This window comes from Oryx dammah, unplaced genomic scaffold (assembly GCF_014754425.2).
Source record: "Oryx dammah isolate SB20612 unplaced genomic scaffold, SCBI_Odam_1.1 HiC_scaffold_28, whole genome shotgun sequence".
Classification (NCBI taxonomy): domain Eukaryota; kingdom Metazoa; phylum Chordata; class Mammalia; order Artiodactyla; family Bovidae; genus Oryx; species Oryx dammah.
The window spans coordinates 64,847,087-64,874,619 of NW_024070212.1; the positions used below are offsets into that span (position 1 = coordinate 64,847,087).

The 27,533-nt window shown below is 39.5% G+C and overlaps 1 protein-coding gene and 1 non-coding gene across 2 annotated transcripts in view; both read right to left on the bottom strand.

Moving 5' to 3' along the window:
* MIGA1 (mitoguardin 1) overlaps positions 1-18,701 on the bottom strand; it is a 74,825-nt gene extending 56,124 nt beyond the window's left edge. The window contains exons 1-3 of the mRNA XM_040232526.1: positions 18,614-18,701; positions 15,129-15,241; positions 5,005-5,182 (exon numbers count right to left, since the gene is read on the bottom strand). Coding sequence (XP_040088460.1) covers positions 5,005-5,182; positions 15,129-15,227 — 277 coding nt within the window. The 5' untranslated portion in view covers positions 15,228-15,241; positions 18,614-18,701. The remainder of the gene's footprint in view (positions 1-5,004; positions 5,183-15,128; positions 15,242-18,613) is intronic.
* Positions 13,362-13,469, bottom strand: LOC120857186. Its single transcript, XR_005719643.1, has one exon. It is a non-coding gene; the product is annotated as a U6 spliceosomal RNA (small nuclear RNA).
* Positions 18,702-27,533: the final 8,832 nt, after the last annotated feature.

A 27,533-nucleotide genomic window follows, 5' to 3' on the forward strand; every position in this document is an offset into this window, starting at 1 on the left:
CTTTGCAACCTCATGAACTGAGGCCTGCCAGGCTCCTCCATCCATGGGATATTTCAGGCAAGAATACTGGAGTGGGTTGCCATTCCCTTCTCCAGTGGTTCTTCCCAACACAGGGACTGAACCTGAAAGGCATCATTATTGTTGTAATATGTTAACAACACTTGGCACAAAACAACTTTTCATTATTTGCTACACCAACAAATCACAAGAGCATACGATAAACTAACAAAAAATAATTTAAAATTTAAAGAATAAATCCAGCATGCTCAAGAAATTATTTCAATTGATACAATTTGATAATATGTACCATATCTTTAAAAAAATACATGGATTTTTTAAAGGCCAGCAATTCTACTTATAGAACTTTATAAACTTATAAAATAATCAGATAAGTATATTCAAAGCAAGAAAAATAACCTAAAGAATACAATAGGGAACTGGTTAAAAAAGTAAAGCACATTTGTACACTAAGTATATATTAAAAATTGATAGCATAGAGATATATCTATTGACATTTAAAAACATTCTTACATAATATTATATATATTTTTAAGATTTATTGATTGATTTTTGGCTGCTCTGGGTCTTCATTGCTGCACATGGGCTTTCTCTAGTTGCAGTGCACAGGTTTCTCATTGTGGTGGGTTCTCTTTTGGAGAGCATGGACTTCTGGGCACATGCGGTCAAAAGCTGCTGAGCTTAGTTGGTCCACAGCATGTGGAACCTTTCCAGACCGGCGATCAAACCTATGTCCTCTGCATTGGCAGGCAGATTCGTAAACACTGGACTACGAGGGAAGCCCCCATAATATTAAATATTAAAAGGCTACAAAGGTATGAATTTCACTTAAAATATATAAATCATTTATTTGTATAAAATAAAAATTTTATGTCTCAATGTATTTAAATGCAAATATAAATGACTATATATATGCCAAAATATTATCAGTAGTTATTTCTGGGTAGCAGAATTTCAAGCAATTTTCATTTTTTATTGATGTTTATCTGTATCACGGACTCGATGGACGTGAGTCTGAGTGAACTCCGCAAGATGGTGATGGACAGGGAGGCCTGGCGTGCTGTGATTCATGGGGTCACAAAGAGTCGGACATGACTGAGTGACTGAACTGAACTGATCTGTATTATCTACACTGTCTAAAATGAGCCCAGAAAGATAAAGTCTGTCACTGTATTAAGTGTGAGCTATATATTCAGTTCAGTCAGTTCAGTTGCTCAGTCATGTCCAGCTCTTTACAACCCCAGGAACTGCAGCAGGCCAGGCTTCCCCATTCATCACCAACTCCCAGAGCTTGCTCAAACTCATGTCCATGAAGTCAGTGACGCCATCCAACCATCTCATCCTCTGTCATCCCTTTCTCCTCCAACCTTCAATCTTTCCCAGCATCAAGGTATTTTCCAATAAGTCGGTTCTTTGCATCAGGTAGCCAAAGTGTTGGAGTTTCAGCTTCAGCATCAGTCCTTCCAATGAATATTCAGGACTGATTTCCTGTAGGATGGACTGGTTAGATCTCCTTACAGTCCAAGGGACTCTCAAGAGTCTTCTCCAACATCACAGTTCAAAAGCATCAATTCTGTAGCACTCAGCTTTCTTCACAGTCCAACTCTCACATCCATACATGACTATTGGAAAAACCATAGCTTTGACTAGACAGACTGTTGGCAAAGTAAAGTCTCTGTTTTTTAATATGCTATCTAGGTTGGTCATAGCTTTTCATCCAAGGAGCAAGTGTCTTTTAGTTTCATGGCTGCACTCACCATCTGCAGTGATTTTGGAGCACAAAAAGATAAAGTCTGTTACTATTTCCACTGTTTCCCCATCTATTTTCCATGAAGTGATGGGACCAGATGCCATGATCTTAGTTTTGAGAATGTTGAGTTTTAAGCCAACTTTTTCACTCTCCTCTTTCATTTTCATCAAGAGGCTCTTTGGTTCTTCTCTTTCTGCCATAAGGGTGGTATAATCTGCAAAACTGAGGTTATTGATACTTTTCCCAGCAATCTTTATTCCAGTTTGTGCTTCATCCAGCCTGGCATTTCACATGATGTACTCTGCATATAAGTTAAAACAAGCAGAGTGACAGTATACAGCCTTGACGTACTACTTCCTGATTTGGAGCCAGTCTGTTCTTTCATGTCCAATTCTAACTGTTGCTTCTTGACCAGCATACAGATTTCTCAGGAGACAGGTCAGGTGGTCTGGTATTCCCATCTCTTTCAGAATTTTCCACAGTTTGTTGCAATCCAAACAGTCAAAGGTTTTGGCGTAGTCAATAAAGCAGAAATAGACGTTTTTCTGGAACGCTCTTGCTTTTTCGATGATCCAACAGATGTAGGCAATTTGATCTCTGGTTCCTCTGCCTTTTCTAAATCCAGCTTGAACAACTGGAAGTTCACAGTTCATGTACTGTTAAAGTCTGGCTTGGGGAATTTTGAGCATTACTTTGTTAGTCTGTGAGATGAGTACAATTTTGCAGTAGTTTGAACGTTCTTTGGAATTGCCTTTCTTCGGGATTGGAATGAAACTGACCTTCCTGTGACCACTGCTAAGTTTTCCGAATTTGCTGCCATCTTCAGTGCATCACTTATGCAGCATCATCTTTTAGGATCTGAAATAGCTCCACTGGAATTCCATCACCTCCACTACGTTTTTTCACAGTGATGCTTCCTACGGCCCACTTGACTTTGCATTCCAAGATGTCTGGCTCTAGGTGAGTGATCACACCATTGTGGTTATCTGGGTCATGAAGGTCTTTTTTGTATAGTTCTTCTGTGTATTCTTGCCACCTCTTCCTAATATCTTTTGCTTCTGTTAGGTCCATACCATTTCTGTCATTTATTGTGCCAATCTTCGCATGATGTTTCCTTGGTATCTCTAATTCTCTTAAGGAGATCTCTAGTCTTTCCCATTCTTTTCCTCTATTTCTTTGCACTGATCACTGAGGAAGGCTTTCTTATCTCTCCTTGCTATTCTCTGGAACTCTGCATTCAAATGGGTGTATCTTTCATTTTCTCCTTTGCCTTTAGTTTCTCTTCTTTTCCAGCTATTTGCAAGGCCTCCTCAGACAGCCATTTTGCCTTTTTGCACTTCTTTTTCTTGGGGATGGTCTTGATCACTGACTCCTGTACAATGTCACGAACCTCCATCCATATTTCTTCAGGTACTCTGTCTATCAGATCTAATCCCTTGAATCTATTTGTCACTTCCACTGTAGAATCGTAAGGGATTTGATTTAGGTCATCCTTGAATGTCTAGTGGTTTTCCCCACTTTCTTCAATTTCAGTCTGAATTTGACAATAAGGAGTTCATGATCTGAGCCACAGTCAGCTCCCGGTCTTATTTTTGCTGACTGTATAGAGCTTCTCCATCTTTGGCTGCAAAGGATGTAATCAATCTGATTTTGGTGTTGACCATCTGGTGATGTCCATGTGTAGAGTCTTCTCTTGTGTTGTTGGAAGAGGGTGTTTGCTATGACCAGTATGTTCTCTTGGCAAAACTCTATTAGCCTTTGCCCTGCTTCATTCCGTATGCCAAGGCCAAATTTGCCTGTTACTCCAGGTGTTTCTTGACTTCCTACTTTTGCATTCCAGTCCCCTATAATGAAAAGGACATCTTTTGGGGGTGTTAGTTCTAGGTCTTGTAGGTCTTCATAGAACCATTCAACTTCAGCTTCTCAGCATTACTGGTTGGGGCATAGACTTGGATTACTGTCATATTGAATGGTTTGCCTTGTAAACGAACAGAGATCATTCTATCGTTTTAGAGATTGCATCCAAGTACTGCATTTCAGACTCTTTTGTTGACCAGGATGGCTACTCCATTTCTTCTAAGGGATTCTTGTCCACAGTAGTAGATACAACGGTCATCTGAGTTAAATTCACCCATTCCAGTCCATTTTAGTTCACTGATTCCTAAAATGTCAATGTTCACTCTTGCCATCTCCTGTTTGAGCACTTCCAATTTGCACTGATTCATGAACATAACATTTGAGGTTCCTATGCAATATTGCTCTTTACAGCATCAGAGTTTACTTCCATCAACAGGCACATGCACTGCTGCTGCTGCTAAGTCGCTTCAATTGTATGACTCTGCACAACTCAGTAGACGGCAGCCCACCAGGCTCCCTCATCCCTGGGATTCTCCAGGCAAGAACACTGGAGTGGGTTGCCATTTCCTTTTCCAATGCATGAAAGTGAAAAGTGAAACTGAAGTCGCTCAGTCGTCTCTGACTCTTCGCGATCCCGTGGACTGCAGCCTACCTCTTCAGCATACAAGAGATAGCAGGCTTAGATTCAAGAACTTTAGAAAGTAGAATTATTAGATATTGACTATAATATATTTCAATTTTCCAGGAAAGAGTACTGGAATGGGTTGCCATTGCCTTCTCCTCACATCCACTACTGGGTATTGCTTTTGCTTTGGCTCCGTCTCTTCATTCTTTCTGGAGTTATTTCTCCACTCTTCTCCAGTAGCATATTGGGCACTTACTGACCTGGGGAGTTCATCTTTCAGTGTCTTATCTTTTTGCCTTTTCGTACTATTCATGGGATTCTCAAGGCAAGAATACTGAAGTGGTTTGCCATTCCTTTCTCCAGTGGACCACATTTTGTCAGAACTCTTCACCAAGACCCATCTGTCTTGGGTGGCCCTACACAGCATGGCTCATAGTTTCATTGAGTTAGACAAGGCTATGGTCCATGTGATCAGATTGGTTAGTTTTCTGTGATTGTGGTTTTCATTCTGTCTGCCCTCTGATGGATAAGGATAAGAGGCTTATAGAAGCTTCCTGATCGGACAGACTGACTGAGGGGCAAACTGGGTCTTGTTCTGATGGGCAGGGCCATGCTCAGTAAATATTTAATCCAATTTTATGCTATATATTAAGCAAGGAAATTTTGGAAACTAAAACACTGAAATTACTGCACTCCAGTAATGATGTACATATAAAATTTCCTTTGTAGACTTAATTCAGCTACTTCTACATACCTTTGTCTGACGCTGCTCTTTTAGTGTATTCAAGTATGAGGTGCTCTGGTTCCCATGGTAATATTTTTCCTTTCTTTTTTCCACGTCTTCTTTTAAAGTGATGGGCCAGAAAAATTACAGACACAGCGCTCACTGCAGTTACCATGAATAACTTTTTAGCTACTGGCGAAAATTTGATCTAGAAAAGATGCAGTCACGAGTGAAAAAAAAAGTATTTTATTTGGTTGCTTAAAACCTACAAAAAGACTAAAATTACTCTGAAGCTAATATAGTTCTAAATACTACCAAGATAACATTATTTCACTCTTTCAGTGACAGCTAACCCAAATGAATTTCAAAAAACATACTAAAAAAATGTAGTAATTTATCATCCACTAAAGTTCTCAGCTAAACACTAAAAATCAAAAAGTCATCAGGAGCACAAAATGACTCAATTCCATTAATATCTGTTAAACAACTAAAAATTAATTCATGCAACTCTCTTCTATCTGAATAACAGCAGGAATCATTGCAGGAATGATTTAATCAGACTTTTAAAATGAACCAATTTTTTTCTATTTATTTTTAACTGGAGGATAATTGCCTGACAATATTGGTTTGATTTCTACCATACACCAGCATGAACTAGCCATAGGTATACATATGTCCCCTCCCTCTTGAACTTCCCTCCCACCTCCCACCCTTTCCCACCCCTCTAGGTTACAGAGCCCCCATTTCAGTTCCAAGTCATACAGCAAATTTCCATTGGCCATCTTAAAAGGAACTGTTTGTTTTTTTTTTTTTCAAACTATCTGGAAATCTGGGAAAACATAAATTAACTCAATTTATAAATATCTGTTGTTGTTGTTGTCCAGATGCTCAGTCGTGTCTGACTCTGAGACCTCATGGACTGCAACCCCCCAAGCTCCTCTGTCCATGGATTTCCCAGGCAAGAATACTGAAGTCGGTTGCCATTTCCTACTCAAGAGGATCTTCCTGACCCAAGGATTGAGCCCACATCTCCTGCACTGGCAGGCAGACTCTTTAACACTGAGCCACCAGTCATTTGAATAAGCCTTTTTGTTCATGAATTAATCAACAAACATTTACTCAGCATTTTACAATATACCAGGACTGTGTTATGAAAATGAAAATTAAAATCTTGGTATAATTCTATTCAGTAAGTATGTATCAGCCAGTGCCTCTCTTGGCTTGGCCACCCCTCCCTTGAGGTGTTCCTTCTGTTCTTTCTTTAATAAACTTGCTTTTGCCACAAAAAACAAGTAAGTATGTATTAAATGTCTTCCATTGATCAAGAAGCACCAGAGAATACAGATCTTGATTTCCTTAATCAGTGTGCTAAGAGTAAAGACAGATAGACAAATAATGTATTACAAATAATTACAATATAATGTGATAAATATAGTAATGTTAAGTATGAACCTAGTACTAACATAAAAGCAAGTGTTAATTATCTTTTTCTTGGAGGACAAACACTATTAATCACCTAAAATGCAAAAGAACTTTAAAATAAAGCTATAACTTTGGGGATATAATGAGAGCTAGATAGGGTATCAAAGAGTTCAATCTTCCAACTACAAAAAAGCCAAATGCCAAATTCTCAATTTTTTTTAATCCATCAGAATGCTGAAGTTGAAGGGTAATCAAATGGCCCCCAAACTAAGAAGGCTGGTATTTGCAAGGAAAGACTGACATGAACACTGGGATTTCCCTGATGGTACAGTGGTTAAGAATCCACCTGCCAATGCAGAGGACATGGGTTCAATCCCTCGTCCACGAAGATTTCGCATTCGGAGGAGCAACTAAGCACACGCACCTCAACAACTGAGGCCGTGCTCTAGAGCCCAAGAGTCCCAACTACTGAGCCCACACACCACGAGCACTGAAGCCTGTGTGCTCGAGGGCCTGTGAGCCACAACCACGAAGTCTGTGGCCCTAGAGGCTGTGCTCCACAGTAAGAGAAGCTCCTACGCCCACAGCTAGAGAAAACCCCCTGCAGCAACATCCAAAAATAAAATAAAGTTTAAAAAAAAGCTCATTTTTTTTGTATAGCAGAAATGATTTACTTCCACTTGTCATTAGAATTTGGCCTCCAGGACTATGATCTAACAAAAAATTTAAAACTATTCTTACTCTATTTTTCTTCCAAATCCACTTAAGTCTTCCAAAACTATCATGAAAAATCGGAACATTCCAGTGCTGTCCCAGGCTTTTTTCCCTTTACAAACTGTAAGAATTATTCTCTTCAGTAATGTCTTCACTACAGGTACTGCCAAATTTTTGATTCTTTCCATTTCTGTTTTTCCCTCTGGAACCATAGCTCCAATGTTCATGGCAACCAAATGAGATTTGGGGGAAAAAAAGAAAACAGTTCCTGGAATTTGGATGCTAAACATCCAATAATAAAATAAATTCTAAAAATAGCACTGTCATTAAGAACACCTTATTTCTCATTATACTTTATAAACTGCCATGATCTTATTATCCCACCCTCCAAAAAAATGCTTCTTAGTTCAAATTTTAATATTTATGGCATAAGCAAATGTAAGATAAGAAAATTAAGACCTCTACTAAAGAAAATAATCTATTGGGAGTTCCCTGGTGGCCTAGTGGTTAGGATTCAGCACTTTCACACTATGGCCACGGTTCAATCCCATAAACTATGAGATCCCATAAGCTGTCTGGTGTGGTCAAAAAAAAAAAAAAAAGAATATTAACACAGGCCCAGCCACAGCTAAGTGGTCATGTTGGGCTCTATCCCGGGGCACTGAAATTAGAGAACTATTAGGAGACATAAATATAATATTAAAACTACTGTCAGAAATATAACATGCTTTATTAATATGAATTCAAACGTAAATCAATTCACTTTTAAGATCCAAGTTCTGTTTACATATTATTATTTTTGCATAAAAGATCCATTACAACTTACAGTCTTAATCTTATAAAAAAAAGAAACCTTTCCAAGACAAAAACAAGGTAAATTTCTCAGGAAAAGATTTTTATCAGAAGTAATCTAGGTAACACAAGGTCTGAAAGTTTCTATTACTCCTGCCTACCACTTATTCTGTTACTTTTTTTTCCCCACAGGAAAGTCAATTACTTCCTATATCATCACCCAGAAAACTGAAAATACAGCATCTCACAATCCCAAACTCTTGAGGGGCTTTTTGAGGTGACATAGTCCATTTCCTTAACTCCAGAGAAAATGAAAACCTAATACTGTCCTATTCATTCAACATGAACTGAGCACCAACTTACAGGCCAAACACTGAGAATAACAAGAAAGGATTAAGACACTGTTCCTTGTGCTCAGATTCCACAATCCTCCCCACTCCATAACCTGATGCTGTTGTTTAATGTTCTTGTCAAGTTCCCCCCCTCATCTGATGTTCTCAGGAGACAGAGAATAGTCAGTCACTCACAAGTTTCCTGTTCCAATAACCTATTTCCTGCTACTCAACATACATTTCTAACTAGAACTAAATTGATCTATTCCTCTAACACAGTACCTTACACACCTTTTTACTGAAGTGGAGTAGGGGGGCACAGGGGCAGCTCTAAGAACCTTATGAAGTTCTAAGCTCAATAAGGGCAGAAATTATTTACTACTTTATATCAACTGAAACAGAGAAGATATTCAATAAACATAGTTTGAATTAATCTCTCTGATAACTGGAACACATCACATGTCACATACTAACTGTGACCTTTGGACAAGAGTGAATAATACCATCTTCATCAAAGGGTTGCTGAAAGTAATATCTGACACATAGCATGCATTCTAAAAATGTGCTTATTATTTTAATTAAAAATTTTTAAACAAACACCTTATTTTGAAATAATTTTAGAATTAACAGAGAAGATGCAAAGACAGCAGAGAGAGTTCTTATATCACTCAGTTTTTCTCTAACAATAATATCTTACATAACCATAGTGCTCTTGTCAAAACTGAGAAATTAACGTTAGGACAATAATATCTAAGCTACAGACTTTATTCTAATTTAACCAGTTTTTCCACTAATGTTCTTTTTTCTATCGTAGGACCAATTCAGGATACCACATTTATTACATAGACAGATTTTTTTATTAATATTTTAAAGTGCTGAGTTAATTGTTACACTCTTCTGATTAACACCCTGAATCTGGAGAACCAACTAAACTACTTACCACTTCACTCTGTGGTTTCCAACTGAAAAAACAGTCTGCTTGACTTAGTATGATACACAATAATATACCAAAGAAATCCTTAAAAAGACCACAGAAGCAAAAGACGAGTACTTTATTTACAGTATGTATTTATCAAATGAAAGAAAAAATATTTGGAAAATATATCATTCCTTAAATACACAAGAAAATAAAACAGGAGCTCACATTTATTGAGGTGTTCACTCATCTTTTCTGTATGCCAGACAACATGCTTTTCATTCCTTTTCATAGATGATACAAATTGGCTTTCAAAAAGGTTAAGAAACTTGCCAAAAATCACACAATTCCATAGCAGCGGGATGTGAATCAAAACATATCACAGAAGATGTGTTTAAATCCATGCACGCTATGTACCATGTGCTAAAATTACTACAGTCACACTGACAACATATCTTAGAATGCAATTAATTATATAATTGAATGGCATCCAAAATGGATTGCCAATTTTGGGAGGCTGAACTAATGAGCAAAAATTTTCATACATGTCTTTTTCCATAAAACATCAGTATAATTCTAAAGCTACAGAACTGTCTACACAGGAACTCTGAGCTTTTCCTTGGTCCTTTGATGCTATTCAAAGCATAGTCTGCTCTCTTAGTACAGGGCCAACATACTCTTTTGGTAAAGGCCAGATAGTAATTATCTTAGGCTTGAGGAACATACAGGTCTCTACTGCAACCACTTAACTCTGCTGTTGCAGCACAAAAACAGTTTCAGGTGATATATTAACAAATGAGCATGGCTGTGTTTCAATAAAACTTTACTTGTAAAAACAGGTGGTGGCCTTGATTTGGCCCATAGGCTGTAGACTGCTTACCCACCTTGGTGCATTTCATAACATGGAATGAGTTTTGGATACCCAATACTACAACTGGAGAGTAAGGGATGTATCCTTAATTTATTATCTGCAATGATTCTTTATATTATTTTAAAAAATATTCCATGGAACAATGTGGACAATAGTCGTGGCCTCAGAAAAGTAGTCCTATGATTGAAAAGCAGGTTGTATAGTAGAATTAGTTTGGATAAAACATACAAAAATAACTGGCAAAAATCCCAAACCTTTGGAGAGTGCAAAACAATACTATCCTTATGGGAGAAAATTTAGCAATATCTATCACAATTTAATACATTTACTCCTCAACCCAAAAATACAAAGCCTAAAAATTAATTCTATATCTGTACTGTGTGAATTAATGTATATCAAGCTTATTCATTATACATTGTGCTGGAATCAAGATTACCAAGAGAAATAACAACCTCAGATAAGCAGAAGACACCACCCCTATTGCAGAAAGCAAAGAACTAAAGAGCTGCTTGATGAAAGTGAAAGAGACTGAAAAAGCTGCCTTAAAATTCATTATTCAGAAAACTAAGATCATGGCATCAGGTACCACTGCTTCACGGAAAATAGGTGAGGAAACAATGGAAACAGAGACAGACTATTTTGGGAGATCCAAAATCACTGCAGATGGTGACTGCAGCCATGAACTTAAAAGACGCTTATTCCTTGGAAGAAAATATATGACCAACCTAGACAGCATATTCGGAGAAGGCAATGACAACCCACTCCAGTACTCTTGCCTGGAAAATCCCATGATTGGAGGAGCCTGGTAGGCTGCAGTCCATGGGGTCGGTAGGAGTCAGACACGACTGAGCGACTTCACTTTCACTTTTCACTTTCATGGAGTGGAGAAGGAAGTGGCGACCCACTCCAGTGTTCTTGCCTGGAGAATCCCAGGGACGGGGGAGCCTGGTGGGCTGCCGTCTATGGGGTCACGCAGAGTCAGACATGACTGAAGCAACTTAGCAGCAGCAGCAGACAGCAGATTGAAAAACAGAGGCTTTACTTTGCCAACAAAGGTCTGTCTAGTCAAGGCTATGGTTTTTCCAGGAGTTATGTATGGATGTGAGAGTTGGACTATAAAGAAAGCTGAGCACCAAAGAATTGATATTTTTGAACTACGGTGTTGGAAAAGACTATTGAAGAGTCCCTTGGACTGCAAGGAGATCCAACCAGTCCATCCTAAAGGAGATCAGTCCTGGGTGTTCACTGGAAGGACTGATGCTGAAGCTGAAACTCCAATACTTTGGTCACCTCATGCAAAGAGCTGACTCATTGGAAAAGACCCTGATGCTCGGAGGGTTTGGGGGCAGGAGAAGTGGACGAGAGAGGATGAGATGGCTGGATGGCATCACCGACTCGATGGACATGAGTTTGAGTGAACTCCAGGAGTTGGTGATAGACAGGGAGACCTGGTGTGCTGTGATTCACTGGGTTGCAGAGTCGGACACGACTGAGCGATTGAACTGAATTGAACTGAATGTTGTTTAGTCAATGACTCTTTTGCAACCACATGGAATGTAGCCCACCATGCTCCTGTGTCCATGGGATTTCCCAGACAAGAATACTGGAGTGGGTTGCCATTTCTTTCTCCAAACAATCTTCCCGACCCCTCTGGGGTCAAACCCCCATCTCCTCCTTCAGCAGGCAGATTCTTTACCACTGAGCCACCAGGGAAGCCTCCAACTATTCAAATAATACATTTTAAAGAATAACATTAGTTTAGGATCATTGTAAGGATTAAAGAATTTACAAATGTATACAGTATAAAATCTCTAAGACAGTGTTTTACACACAGTGGGTGGTGCTATGTCCTGTTGCTGGTCTTTTTAAATGTCATCCAAATGGTGTGGTAACATAAACAAATAAAAGAATAAATACCAAAAACTTAGACTTAACATTTTCAGCTCTAGGAATAAAAATATATATATATCTATAAATTACACAAATATATATATATATACACACATATACACACACATATATAGACATAATGAACTGTTGAAACAACACAAAAACTCAAAAATAGGGAAATATTCAATAAACTATAGCACGTCTATATTTATAAAGCATTTTTAATGATAGAGAAAATGCTCAAAATATACAACTTTATAATCTCAAATGTAATCTCAAATGAGGGGGGCAAGGCGGTGGGGGTGGGGAGTGAGAGACTGGGGAGCAGAGAGATGTATGCAGTAAAAAAGACCTAAGTATAGCCAGTAGACTTTTATAGAGGGGTTGTTGGCAACTTTTATTTTCTCTTTAATTCTTTTCTGTATTTTTCAAAATTTCTTTTAATCATGTAATCCTAAAAAGGAAAAGAAAGAAAGAAAAAGAGAGAAAATAGGTTTTGGGATGAAAGAAAAGTAAGTTCAAATCCCATATAATATACACAATTTTAGACAAGTTAAGTAAGCTATTAAAAAGCCACCAGATCTATAAATTGGAAATGATACAGAAATTCAAAGAATCTTTCAAGGATTAGAGACACTATATATAAAAAAGACCTAACTAATATCTTAAACACAGTGAACACTAAGTAGTATCACTCTCATACATTATATCTGTGTAACATCCTCTCTTATATAAAATTATATAGGGGACTTCCCTAGCAGTCCAGTGGTTAAAAACTCTTGAGCTTCCACTGCTGGAGAAGTGGACCAGGAAGTAATCCCTGGTCACGGAACTAACTATTCGATCCCACATGCCACATGATGTGGCCAAAAAAAAAGAGAGAAGGAAATAAAATGATACTATATTTTATCATTCTAAGACACTATTCATTTTAAGATGAAAGCAAGTTTTAGAAATGTTGAAATGTAAAAAATGATTATCTTAGATTTGATGAAATTCATTGTAAGTTTAGTGAAATAAATGCTACTTTCCATATGTATCTTTTTTTAAATTTATTTTAATTGGAAGCTAATTACTTTACAATATTGTAGTGGTTTTTGCCATACATTGGCATGAATCAGCCATGGGTGTACATGTGTTCCCCATCCTGAACCCCATTCCCACCTCCCTCCCCATCCCATCCCTCAGAGTCATCCCAGTACACCAACCCTGAGCACCCTGTCTCAGGCATCAAACCTTGACTGGCGACCTGTTTCACATATGATAATATACATGTTTCAATGCTATTCTCTCAAATCATCCCACCCTCGCCTTCTCCCACAGAGTCTGAAAGACTGTTCTTTACATCTGTGTCTCTTCTGCTGTCTCACATATAGGGTCATCATTACCATCTTTCTAAATTCCATATATATGTGTTAGTATACTGTATTGGTGTTTTTCTTTCTAACTCAGAAATATGGAATGCTTCATGAATTTGTGTGTCATCCTTGCGCAGGGGCCATAGCTAAACTTCTCTGTATCACTCCAATTTTAGTATACATGCTGCCAAAGCGAGCACTCCATATGTATCTTTTTATTTACTACGTGTACGTGCTAAGTTGCTTCAGTCGTGTCCAACTCTTTGCAACCCCATGGACTGTAGCCCATCAGGCTCCTCTGCCCATGGGATTCTCAAGGCAAGAATATTGGAGTGGGTTGCGATGCCCTTCTCCAGGGGAATCTTCCTGACTCAGGGATTGAACCTGTCTCTCCTGTAGGTCCTGCACTGCAGGCAGATTCTTTACCTCTGAGCCACCGGGGAAGCCTTTACTTATTTACTACAATGGAGTACAAACTGCATTGGAAGCAGGTATTAAAAATAAAAGGATTGAGAATTTCTTGGCAGTCTAGTAGTTAGGACTCAGCACTTTCACTGTCAGGGCCTGGGTTCAATCCTTGGTCGGGAAACTAGAATCCTGCAGGCTGTGTGGCCTGGCCCAAAGGAAAAAAAAAAAGGACCGTTATTATATAAAATACACAAATGGCGAATAAGCACATGAAAAGATGCTCAACATGACTAATTAGGGAAAAGCAAATCAAAACCACAATGAGAAGAAATTGGAATCCTTCTGCAGTGCTGACAGAAATAAAAAATGGTGCAGCCACTATGGTTAACAGTACTGTAATTCCTCAAAAAATTAAAAATAGAATTACCATATGATCCAGAAATCTCACTTCTGGGTATACGTCCCAAAGAACTGAAAGCAGTTATTTGCACAGTCATGTGCACAAAAGTATTAGTCACAAAAACCACAAGGCAGAAGCAACCCAAGTATCCAGCAATGAATGATTAAACAAAATGTGATATATACATAAAATCAAATGTTATTCAAAGAGGAAACTCTGACACACACTACAACATAGATGAATCTTGAAAACATTATGCTAATTGAAAATAAGCCAGTCACAAAAAGACAAATACTACATAGCTCGACTTACGAAGTACCTCGTGGTAACTGTCGTGGTTTAGTCGCTAAGTCACGTCCGACTCTTGTGACCCCATGGACTGCAGCCCACCAGGCTCTTCTGTCCAAGGGGTTTCCCAGGCAAGAATACTGGAGTGGGTTTCCATTTCCTTCTCCAGGGGATCTTTCGAACCCAGGTCTCCTGCATTGCAGGCAGATCCTTGATCAACTGAGTCAGCAGGGAAGCCCCGTGAGGTATCTAGAGTTAGTCACATTCATAGAGACAGAACATACAATGGAGGGTGCAAGTAGCTGGTGGGAGGAAAAATAAAAACTGCTGCTAGTGGCACTAGAGTTCCAGTTTTACGAGATGAAAAGAGTTCTCAAGGTTGGTTGGTTGCCTAACAGTATAAATGCACTGAATGCTACTGAACTGCACATTTAAAATTGGTGAAAATGGTAAATTTTATGCTATACATATTTTACCACAGTAAAACAAAATTAAAATGAAAGGATTGTTTAATAGTGAGAACAAGTCTGTTTAAATAACATAATTATCTGAACATAATTGTTAATAATAGACTGTGTAAATTCACTTAAGGTAGGAAGATTTTTTGATAACAACAACAAAAAAACTTGAAATAAGTAAGTTTTAAACTACTTTAACAAACACTTTGAACCGTTTAAAACCCCAAAGGGAATTTAAATACTGTAAACATAATATGCTCTGAGCAATAAACTTATTATTCAACGTCGTATTTTAGTTTTTTTACCTGGCAGAGAGAATAATACCAAGACAGAGGAAGATCAAACACTCTCAGTGCTGCTGTCTTCAAGGAAAACTGTGATTCGCTCACCGTTTCTTCTGACATGACTCCTCTTCTATCTTAATTAAATGAAACACAAAATATATTGGCCACAAAGATTTCTAGTTATTCTACCAAATGAAAGATACAAATTGAAATTTTAACTCTTCTTTTAAAAAGCACTCTTTTTTTTTGCACTTAATTATCATATTACACTAACCTGAAGAAAATAATATTTTGAGCCAAATTTATTTAAGCTAAAAGTTTATTTATTAGCCAAAGTAGCCAAAAAGAAAATGAGTTAGATTTGAACTTTTGAGTTCAGCTAGTAAACTTTCCTTTAAAACCTGTGGGTTCTAGATTCTCTCTTTTCTGGTGAAATAAATGTTTCAGCTTTTAAATAGTAACGTAAAATATTTTTATTTCCTTCCAACAGCAGCAGGGATGGGGAGGACACTGAAAGAAATTTCATTGGAATCTTGACTTTAGAGGCTAGAAATGAACCTCAGGGCTCACTGAACTTCATAGTTCAAGCATTTATCTTCCTACTGTTCCATTTTTTACAAAAAATTATTTTATATTGGACTATAGTTGATCCTACTGTCCCATTGTTAAGCTCTTGAAAGAAATGACACATACCTGCTATGAAATTTTAATATTGTTTTAATGCCTATTTCTACTGAAACCAAGGAAAGAAATGTCAGTTGTTCACAGAGAAGGTAGTCATCACTAAGAGAGACCCATAAAGGTAGCAGAATGCTGATAAAAACACAATGGTTCAGGGTCTAGGTCTATGCTTTATAGAGCCAGAAACTCAAATTTTATATGTGTACCCAGCTGGACACACATTAAACTAATTCACACAATACTGATATATAAATTAAGTATACACATTTGTTCATTTGTATTAAGGAAATACACTATCTAATCAAAGAAAACTTTTAAAAATTTATCTATTTTCTAATTGAAGGATAACTGCTTTACAGAATTTTGTTTTCTGTCAAACCTCAACATGAATCAGCCATAGGCATACATATATCACCTCCCAATACTTTTATATGCTATCAAAACATAACCTTTCTGAAATAAGACATCTAGGGAGTTGAATTAAGTATAAAAGGCTCTGTGGTAAGCACAAAATTAATGGGTCCTTTCACTTCTAGGCCTTTTGGCTAAGATCAAGTGTAGTACTTACCTTGTGGCTCCGACGGCAGAGCGCCTTGTCTACAATGGGAGAGACCTGGGTTCGATCCCTGGGTTGGGAAGATTCCCTGGAGAATTAAATGGCAACCCACTCCAGTACTCTTGCCTTGAAAATCCCACGGACGGAGGAGCTTGGTACAGGCTACTGTCCATGGGGTTGCAAAGAGTCGGGCATGACTGAGCGACTTCACTTTCACTTAACCATATTTCATACAGGCTGGGAAAAAGCCTGAGAACTGTTTCCGATGTATTATACAAGAGTAGGCCTTCCCACTAAGAAGAATGTTTGTGCCTACCAAATAAAATATTTATTTTCCTTGGATGGTGCTGTACAAACTATCAGAAAATTAAAATTACCAACAATCTCTCTATAGCTTATTTGCTATTCTTTCTTTAAGTCATTTCTGCTCTTTTTCTAACCTTTCTGTTAATAACCCTATTTTTTTTTCCAGAAGACTATCAAAACCACTGATTAGTAGTTTCCTTTTCATATCAAACACAGTAAGATTTCTTAAGGTGGGTTACTGCTACTGACAGTTTACTTTTTCCCCATTAGTGACACCCAAGGAGTGGAAACTTAATTTTCCCCACACTCATATTCTAACTACAATTTTTCGGCTTAGTAAAATCAATACGTTAATCCCAACTGACAAATTGTGGTACAGACATATTAATGAGAAATACAAGGAAACCATGAAGAAACTGTTAAACAAGTGAAAAATAAGTCTGAGGAATGAGACTAGGAACGCAGGGTGGCAGGAAATCACTATTTTTCATTAAAAGTGCTTCTGTAATATTTGCTTTTTAAAGTGTATTCATGTATTACTTTTTTCAAATGTTTCACAAAACAAGAAGGAAGCACATTTACCCCTCCCCCCGGAAAAAAAAAAAAAAAACTTCATTTTGAGAAACATTTTTAGTAACTAAATAGATTCTGGACCAATAAATCTACCTATACTATTGCATTTTTTAAAATTTCCTGAAAGTAATTCACCCAAAGTGATTTTCTCCGTAATACAGTTCCAGATTTTGAAGCAGAAGAAAAAGAAAATAAAGCAAACACTTCAATTTGCTGCAGTGGTTTTCTTAAAATAAACGTCCACTTTTGCATTCTAACCACCTCATACCCTTTCATTTAAAATCGCTGAGTGATTCCAAACTTAATCATTAATAATTGAACAGCTTTTTAAAACCAGTCATTTCAGTTGCTTTCAAACGTATTAATAAAAAAAAAAATGGAGACAGTTTCATCATCACCAAAAATATTATACTCTGTAATATCATTCGCTTCTCTCCATTCTAACCACGGGACACTTTCAAAAATGTGTCATATATACAGTTTGTTTCTTGCTGCCAAGTCACTTCAGTCGTGTCCGACTCTGCGACCCCAGAGACGGCAGCCCACCAGGCTCCCCCGTCCCTGGGATTCTCCAGGGAAGAACACTGGAGTGGGTGGCCATTTCCTTCTCCAATGCAGGAAACTGAAAAGTGAAAGTGAAGTCGCTCAGTCGTGCCCGACCCTCAGCGACCCCATGGACTGCAGCCTTCCAGGCTCCTCCGTCCATGGGATTTTCCAGGCAAGAGTACTGGAGTGGGGTGCCATTGGACTTTATAATCCAAGCAAGAATTAAAGTCTGAAATATCCCCCAAATTTTGTCATGAAATGTAAATCTAAACAACAGAATTCTGAGAAGATATTTGAAATACAGCAAAAACGCTTACTTGAAATACTGATAAAATAATAATGTAAAGGTCTGTGCACGAGCAAAACCTTTTAGAGTCTTCTCTCCATAAAATAAACGTTGAACAACTTTATTTACAGGAGGGCTCCGACGCCACAAACCTCCTGATGCTAAATTATTCTAAGTCCCTTCAAAGAAAGCATAATCTTCCTCCTCCAAAAACCACTCCCCGCTCAAACCACGGACATTCTTGCAGAAACTTGGACCACACCAACGGCTCCTCCCGCAAGCCTCCTCCGCCTTCACTGCGTTCTCCTCTGCGGGCTTCTTTTTCTTCACCAAGATGACCAGGAAAGGGGCTCCCTCTCGGCTCAGCCACCCAGACCCTCGCTCGGGCTCCAAGCGGACGCCAGCCAGCCCACCCTGATTCAGCGCTCCGTGGCAGGCCTCCCTTCGGCTTTCTATTCCTATACACGGAATCCAGAGGGCGAAGGCCAGAGCTCCCGCCCACCCCTCTGCCACTAACCCGCGACCGCTGAGACCCCACACAGCCCTCCACCCACGTACCTGATGCTCCAGGCCCAGCGCAGCCAGTCTACCCCCGCTTCCCCGCCGCAGCCCGGCGCAGAGCCGCAGCCTGGCCCCGGGGGCGGAGTCTTTCCGGGGTCAGGAGTGGAAAGGTGGAGAGAAAGTAGCGGGGGCCTCCTAGCCTTTCTGCGTGAGGGGCTACGTGTGAAGCAGCTCCCGCCATTTTTGTTGAGGGTAGAGGCTCCTGCCTTTCCCCAATGGCTGTGACATGTACAGTGGAAGAATTGCATCCTGTTACAGGGCTGAGATTGCATCGCAGCTTGTAGCCTTTTGAGGGCCCCAGGACCATCCTAGGAATCCGGTGAAAAATATGGGGCATTTTCTCTATATGTCATGTAAATACATTAGTAAAAGAAAATAGCTTGTACATTACCAAGAGAATATATATAATATATACGTCTATTATATATATATTATATATAGTTAGATACTCTGAACCAATCCATGGCTCCCAGGTTAAGAACTTCTACTACAGACCTTCAGCCCCTAAACAAATTAATGTTGAGCATTCCAATCCTGTATTAATGATTTTTTATTTACTTCGATTCCTCTTTAGCTTTTCCCTGCTGCTACTGCTCCTGCTGCTAAGTCGCTTCGGTCGTGTCCCACTCTGTGCGACCCCAGAGATGGCAGCCCACCAGGCTCCGCCGTCCCTGGGATTCTCCAGGCAAGAACACTGGAGTGGGTTGCCGTTTCCTTCTCCAGTGCATGAAAGTGAAAAGTGAAAGTGAAGTCGATCAGCTGAGTCAGACTCTTTGCGACCCCATGGACTGCAGCCCACCAGGCTCCTCCACCCATGGGATTTTCCAGGCAAGAGTACTGGAGTGGGGTGCCATTGCGTTCTCCGGCTTTTTCCTAAGTTGGGCAAGGTATTCACAGCTCTGAGGTTCTGTCTAAAACACATACACTAATGAGGGAGGACGGAGAACAACGAAATAACATGCTGTTTTTATATGCAGTCCTGAGCCCAAACGTTTCGTCCAAATTGCGGATTTAAAAATTCCATCTTCTGAGCATATTTGTGGTGAAAAGCCAAAATAATTTTGCAATGATTGCTAAAACAGGAGAGCGCATGTTACTATTCCTAAGAAACAAGAATGAACAATTATTTTTGGTGGTGTTCAAAATTCCCTTTTAGTGAAATGGAAAATAGGGTGAACAGTAATACCAATGTGTGACATTACTGTTGTTGTTTAGTGGCTCAGTCGTGTCTGACTCTTTTGCAACCCCATGGACTGTACTCCGCTAAGCTCCCCTGTCCTTGGGATTTTCTGGGCAAGATCACTGGAGTGGGTTGCCATTTCCTAATCCAGGAGATCTTCCTGACCCAGAGATGGAACGGAAGTCTCCTTGTCTCCCGCATTGCAGGCAGATTCTTTACTGCTTAGCCACTGGGGAAGCCCACGGGTGACATTACTAGATGAATAATAACTGAAATTGTACAGACTGAGTTCTAAGTGAAAATGCATGCGTGAGTGCTAAGTCACTTCAGTCGTGTCCAACTCTTTGCAACCCTATGGACTGTAGTCTGCCAGGCTCCTCTGTCCACGGGATTATCCAGGCAAGAATACTGAAGTGAGTTGCCATGCCGTCCTCCAAGAGATCTTCAAAACCCAGGGATCAAACCCCATCTCTTTGTCTCCAGCACTGGCAGGCCAATTCTTTAGCGCCACCTGGGAGGCTCCTATTTAAAAATATTGTGCACTTATGAAGTAAATCGGAGAAGGCAATGGCAACCCACTCCAGCACTCTTGCCTGGAGAATCCCAGGGATGGGGGAGCCTGGTGGGCTGCCGTCTACGGGGTCGCACAGAATCGGACACAACTTAGCAGCAGCAACAGCAGCAGCATAAACTAAATACTGCTCTTGACACTTGAAGAACCTGAAATTTGTAAGGCTGTGTTTGTTTATTTCTCCATCTTCTTTCTGCTGCCTCCTTCCTACTTCCCACAACTTTCAAACTTTCAGCCTAATGGGAAAAAGAGTAATAATGATGATGATGTGTGTGCTCAGTCCTGTTCAACTCTTTGCTATCCCATTAACTGTAGCCTGCCAGGCTCCTCTGTCCAAGGAATTTCCCAGGCAAGAATATTAGAGTGGGTTGCCATTTCATACTCCAGAGGATCTTCCAAACTCAGGGATCTAACCCACGTCTCTTGCATCTCCTGCATTAGCAGGTGGATTCTCTACCACTAATGCCACTTGGGAAGTAATAATGATGACTCCACTTAAAGCAACTTTCCTGTGAACACTATCTTCTTTAATACAACAATAGCCATTATGAGAAAGATATTGTTACACACTGCGTATAGATTTTACTCTTTAGGAAATACCATATTTTATTTATTTTTCTAAATAAATATAATGTGCTCCAAGCCTCCTTTCTCATGGATTACTAGAATATTCAATCTTAGTCATTATTGATTATATCGGGTAGGATGCTGTTAGCTAGAAGCAGAAGAAAACTGAACAAATAGTAACTTAAACCATTGGACAGAATGGCCCACATGGATGTTAGCAACAGACGACACAGTCTCATATTTGAACTTGATATCCTCTGCTATCCTGGCCCAGGAAAAAAAAATGGGGCTTGTATTAATTCTAAAGGTCTGCCCTCCCCCAAATAACTAAAGCTATCATGTAAAGCTCACCAAACCAGGAAGTGGAATTCATGAAGTAAGGTTAGTTGTTACTATTGTTAAAAAACTGAGGTACTTGCTACACCAGCCATTAGTGAATTTGGGGGTCCTATGTGTATAGTATTGAAACCATACTGTGGGGTCAGACTGCCAGGGTTTGAATTCATTCTCTGCCACTTACTAGGTACATGACCTTAGGCAAGTTACTTACCCTCATTATGTCTCAGTTTCCTTATTGGGATGTTGAGAAGACAAATGTAATAACACTTGTAAAGCACTAAGATTTTCATGTAAGTTTTTAATTTGGCTTATTTGTACCTCGGTGGGATCCAAGGATAAAACTCTATTTCCATATAATTGGTTTCCTTCAGAATCATAAATATTTTGTTTTATAAACATAGAAACATTACTTTGAGAAAGGGGTCCATAGGCTTTACCAGAATGTCAGTGGAGTCCACCCATGACACCAAAAGAAAAAAAATGGTTAAGAATTTAGAATACTCCCCAATACTTATTTCTAAGATATATGGCATATTAAGTGGGACTTTTCCATGTCTCTTGGCAGAAACTCTAAAACGGAGAAAAATAGATGCCAAGTCCCCTGAGCATTCTAAAAAAAAAAAACAATGCTAGATCATCCACACAGGGCATGCTAGGAAAATGTGAAGCCCATTTTGTAGCCTTTAGTCTACACGTACCTTCAGGGAATGATACGGCAGAATTGCTCAAAAAAGATTGGAGAACGGAAATGCCTCCGAGGCATTTTTCTGGAGTGCTATGCATTTTTTTCTCCTCTCCCATAATGGAGAAAGAAGTTATTGTTTACTCGCTAAGTCACATCTGACTCTTTTGGGACCCCGTGGACTGTAGCTCCTCTGTCCATGGGATTTCCCAGGCAAGAATACTGGAGTGGGTTACCATTTCCTACTCCAGGGGAGCTTCTCAACCCAGGGATCAAACCTGAGTCTCCTGTGTTGGCAGGCAGATTCTTTACCACTGAGCCACCAGGGAAGCCTGGAGAGAAAAGAGTACTTGCTTATTTTATCCTACCCCCAACGTGAGCCAAGTGAAAGAACTTTAAGAAACTCAGACAGGAATTCCCTGGTTGTCCAATGGTTAGGACTCCATACTTCCACCGTAGGGGACGCAGGTTCAATCCCTGGTCAGGAAACTAAGATACCACATACTGTGTGGTGCAGCCAAAAAAAAAAAAAAAAACCCACTCAATTTGACCTCTGTGCCCAGTAGTTTGTGTCACCTGGGAGAATCTAAAGGCAATAGACTATCCAAAGAGGCATTTGATGACACAGCAGAAAGAGAGAGGACTGCAGCAGAAGTGGCCTATACGCATTTTGCAAGGAAAATTTTCCTATGAACCATGAGAATACAACAGAATGTAGCAGGCTTGAATTATTATATCTTAAAAGGTTATATCTTGAAATCAGGACCAAAGTGGACCATCTAAATGGTTAGCTAGAGATTTTTTTTTTTTTTTTTTGACGTATTAGGAAATGAAACAGTGAAAAGTACCCAGCAAGTTGGGAGAGGGGAGGAGATCATCATGGAGGAATGTGTTAAAGGGACCGAGGAAAAGACCCAGCTCTTAGGAGTAGACCATATGCAGAAAACACCAAAGTTGGATTTGACTCTACTGATTGGGTATATCTGACATTTTATTCCAGATACTTAGGATTACTGCTCATTCCAGCTGAGATAATATGCAACCAATGTACTTCATTGTTATATTCAATGTATACTCACACAATGTGGTTCATTGGTGGAACCTGCACTTATCAAGAGTCAGCATTAAGCCTGAACAAAGTCTAGCACTCTGACAATTAAAACCAATTACATTACCTAAGTAAATGAATTATTTTAGGTAATTCATGTATCCAATTACCTTTTACATTAACTGCTAAAACCTGGCAGAGTCCCCAGAAATAACTCAGGTCCTTCCTTTAAATCAACAGAATGCCATTGGGTACATACTGGCTCTTGTATCTTTGTTCTTTTCACCCACCCGAGAGTGTTTGACAAGACTCCTCCTCTACAAGTCAGAACTAAGCCAACCAAGACATCTAGATGCTAATTTAGAACATCTATTCCATGCATCCAAATATTGCAGATTCGGTTCCTCAAAATGTTAAACATAGTTACTACATGACCCAGCAATTCTACACCTAGACAATATGCAAGAGAAATGAGAACATACATCAAAGTACAAATTATACATAAATGTGCATAGTAACATTATTCATAATAGCTGAAAAATAAAAGCAATCCAGGACTTCCCTGGCAGTTCAGTGGTTAAGACTATGTGCTTCCACTGTGGGGAACGTGGTTTATCCCTGGTAGGGGAACTAAGAAACAATCAAGAAAGAACAAAAAGAAACATAAAAGCAACTCAAATGTCTACTAACTGAAAAATGGATAAATAAAATGTGGTAAATTTACATAATAGAATATTATTTGGCCATAAAAATAATTGAAATACTGATACATGCTATAACATGGGTAAACTTTGAAAATATGTTAAGAAGCCAGTCATAAATAATTTGTATGATTCTGTTTATGTGAAACTTCCAGAAGACAACTCTATTAAGAAAGCAGGTTAATGGTCACCCAGGGTAGAAAGAGCTGAGGGGAAATGGAGGGGACTCCTATACAGCATGAAACTTCTTTTGCGGTATAGTGAAATGTTCTAAATTTAGATTGTGGCTCTTGTTGTGCAAATGTGTGAATATACTAAAAACTATTCAACTGTATACTTTAAATATGTGAATTGTATAGCATGTGAATTGTGTCTTAATAAAGGTGTTATCCTCTAAGATTTCTTATGTGAAAAAAAATTGAGACTTAAGGAGGTAATGAAAATGATAAAAGCTAGAGATGGGAGGCCAGAGACTGATCCAGAGCATGCTTTTCCTGCATTGCTTGTGTACATGCTCACTCACTCATGTCCAATTCTTTCCACCCCATGAGTGGTAGCCTGCCAGGCTCTTCTGTCCAAGGGATTTTATAGGCAAGAATCCTGGAGTGGATTGTCATTTCCTCCTTCAGGGGATCTTCCTGACCCAGAGATTGAATCTGCATCTCCTGTGTTAGCAGGTGGGTTCTTTACCACTGAGCCACCTGGGTCTCAGCTTCAGCATCAGTCCTTCCAATGAATATTCAGGACTGATTTTCTTTAGAATTGACTGGTTTGATCTCCTTTGATGCTGAAGCTGAAACTCCAATATTTTGGCCACCTGATGTGAAGAACAGACTCCTTAGAAAAGACCCAGATGCTGGGAAAGATTGAAGGCAGGAGAATAGTATGACAGAAGATGAGATGGTTGGATGGCATCAGCGACTGGATGGACATGAGTTTGAGCAAGCTTCGGGAGTTAGTGAAGGACAGGGAAACCTGGCGTCCTGCAATCCATGGGGTCACAAAGAGTCGGACACGACTGAGCGACTGAACTGAACTGAACACGGGCCTCAGTAGTTATCAAAATACTGAGCTGCTCCAATAAGATGCATGCATTCTATCAGGAGGTATTTACATGAAAATGTAATATAAAGCGTAAACAACACAAATGTTTTCCTATTAAGAGCTTCATTCTAACGCTACTTTAAAGTGAAGAGCAATAAAATTAGAATCAAACCTCAAGGAAACAATAATTCCTATTTTGTACATTAAGAACTCATAATATTTCAAAGGTCTAGAAAACCACATTGTATTTTTAAAGTTAATAAGTTGAAGGGAGAGAACAAGATGGTGGAGGAGTAGGTGGATGTGGAGTTCATCTTTCTCCACAAATACACCCTCAGACACAGAAGTCCATGCAGAATACCTGGTGAGAGCAGACAGGAGTACCTGACCAGCAGGAAAGAATATATAGAATCACAGCAAAACTCGGTAGGACGAAGGAACTGGGGGAAAAACAGGAGTGTTAGTAGGATTAGACCTGTCTTCGGCAGATAGGGGAACTGAAACAGGGGTCCAATCCCCACATCAGGGCAAGTGTCTGAGTCAGAGGAGAAACATTTAAGGCTGAAAGCAAAACAGCTGATCTGTGGCAGCCTAAATGGAATGAGAATCAGACAGTCCTTGCGGCAGCCATATGTACCCCAGACAGGGACACAGGTCCCCTGGAAGGTGCTGCTGCTGCTGCTAAGTCGCTTCAGTCATGTCCAATTCTGTGCGACCACATAGACGGCAATCCACCAGGCTCCTCCATCCCTGGGATTCTCCAGGCAAGAATACTGGAGTGGGTTCCCATTTCTCTCTCCAATGCATGCATGCATACTAAGTTGCCTCAGTCGTGTCCAACTCTGTGCGACCCCACGGACAGCAGCCCACCAGGCTCCTCCATCAACAGGATTCTCCAGGCATGAATACTGGAGTGGGTTGCCATTTCCTTCTCCACTGGAAGGTGCATAATAAAAAGACTGGCCCATCAAATGCCTGATGCACTGAACGGCAGGGTAAGTGCCTGATGTGCCGATCTGCAGAGTAGGACCCAGGCAAGGGAACCCTCTAAGTGCCTGAATGGGCAGAGCTACAGAGAAAGTCTGGCCAAAGAGGCCTTCTGATTGCCAGCTACAAGAGGCTCGAAAACAGACTCTCATAGGGCCATAACTCCTGCGGTGGAGGCAGTCCGTGGCTCTGCACACTTAGCACCACCAGGATCCCTGCAAGCCAAGCAGCTGCGCCACCTTCATGCTCAACTCTTACTGGAACAGAGCTGTCACAGGCAAAAAAAAAGTCTTTCATCTATGCACCTTCCGTCTTTGGTCCAACTCTTTGTGAACCTGTAGACTGTGGCCTGCCAGGCTTCTCTGTCAGGGGCAGTTCTCCAGGCAAGAATATTGGAGCTTATTGCCCAATACTGGTTGCCATTTCCTGCTGCCCTAGCCGCCAACCCCCCTGAGTACCTGGTGCTGCCAGAACCCCTGCGACCCAAGCAGCTGCACCACCTCCACACCTAGCCCTCACAGGGGCAAACTCAAATCCTCCAGGGCAGTCTCAGTGGACGACCCACATGCAGAGGTAGAAATAAAACCACATTGAAACTCAGGGGCAGTGTGGCTAAGGAAGAAGACCCAAAACCTTCCCACCAGCTGTACAAGCTGCAGATTAAATCCACACGATTATCTAGGCAGACTCTGTGTCTATGGAATATATAAAAGGACACTGAGAGCTCCCACAAAAGAAAACACACTAGTTCTGATAGCTGTGGACATTAGAGGCAAGAACACACAGGGGTAGAACCAGATTGGAATCTGAGCTGCCCCACAGCAGGTCCAGAGATCAGCACAGTGTTGGAGGGCATCCTAGGGAGGTGAGGTGGACTGTGACTCTCAGCAAGGGAAAGGACTCTGATAGCAGTGACTCAAGAGAAACATTTATTATTCTTATGTTTTGACTTATTCTGTAGATTCTTTCAGGTATTTTTTTTCCTTTTCTCTCTCTCTGTTGTAGTTATCAGTTTTATTGGTACTATGAAATCTAATTAAGCTTTTGAGCTTTTTTTCTTTCTCAGTCACATTTTTTATTGTTGTTATATACCTTTGCCTCTGTGTTGGGCTGTTGCAATTCTGTGGAATTTTCCTTTTTTTTCCCGATCTTTTTAATTTTAATTTTTAAGCCTATTATTATTTTTTCTACATTTATTCCTTTGTTTGCTTTTCCTACTGTTCTTTTCCCCTTTCAGTTAATCTTTAATGTATATCTACCTCTATTTAACTTTGCATATCTATTTTTTTATCTTTTCTTTTTTGTTTTAGTTTTTGTTAGTTTTGTTTTCATTGCTTTATTCCCCAGCTGGCACCTTGCTTTAGTTTGGTTTTTCAGTTTGTGCTTTAGTTAGTTTTGTTCTTAATTGGTAGATATAATTTTTGGTTTCCTTTGTTCGCTGGGTCAATCTATTGTAGTTTATTTTTGTTAGACGGTTTTGATTTTGCTTATGGGTGTATATGTATATGTGTATATTCAGTCACACTTTTTATTGTTGTTATAAGTCTCTGCCTCTACATTGGGCTTTTGCAGTTCTGTGGAGTTATCTTTTTTCCTTTTTTTCTTTCTTCTTCCTTTTTCTTATCTCTTTTTTATAATTTTGATTTTTAATTTATTTAAAACTATTATATTTTTCTACACTTATTCCTTTGTTTGCCTTTCCTTCTGTTCTTTTCCCCTTGCAGTTAATCTTTAATATATATAAATCTTCTTCATCTACTTCTATTTAACTTTGCATATCTATTCTTTCTTTCTTTTC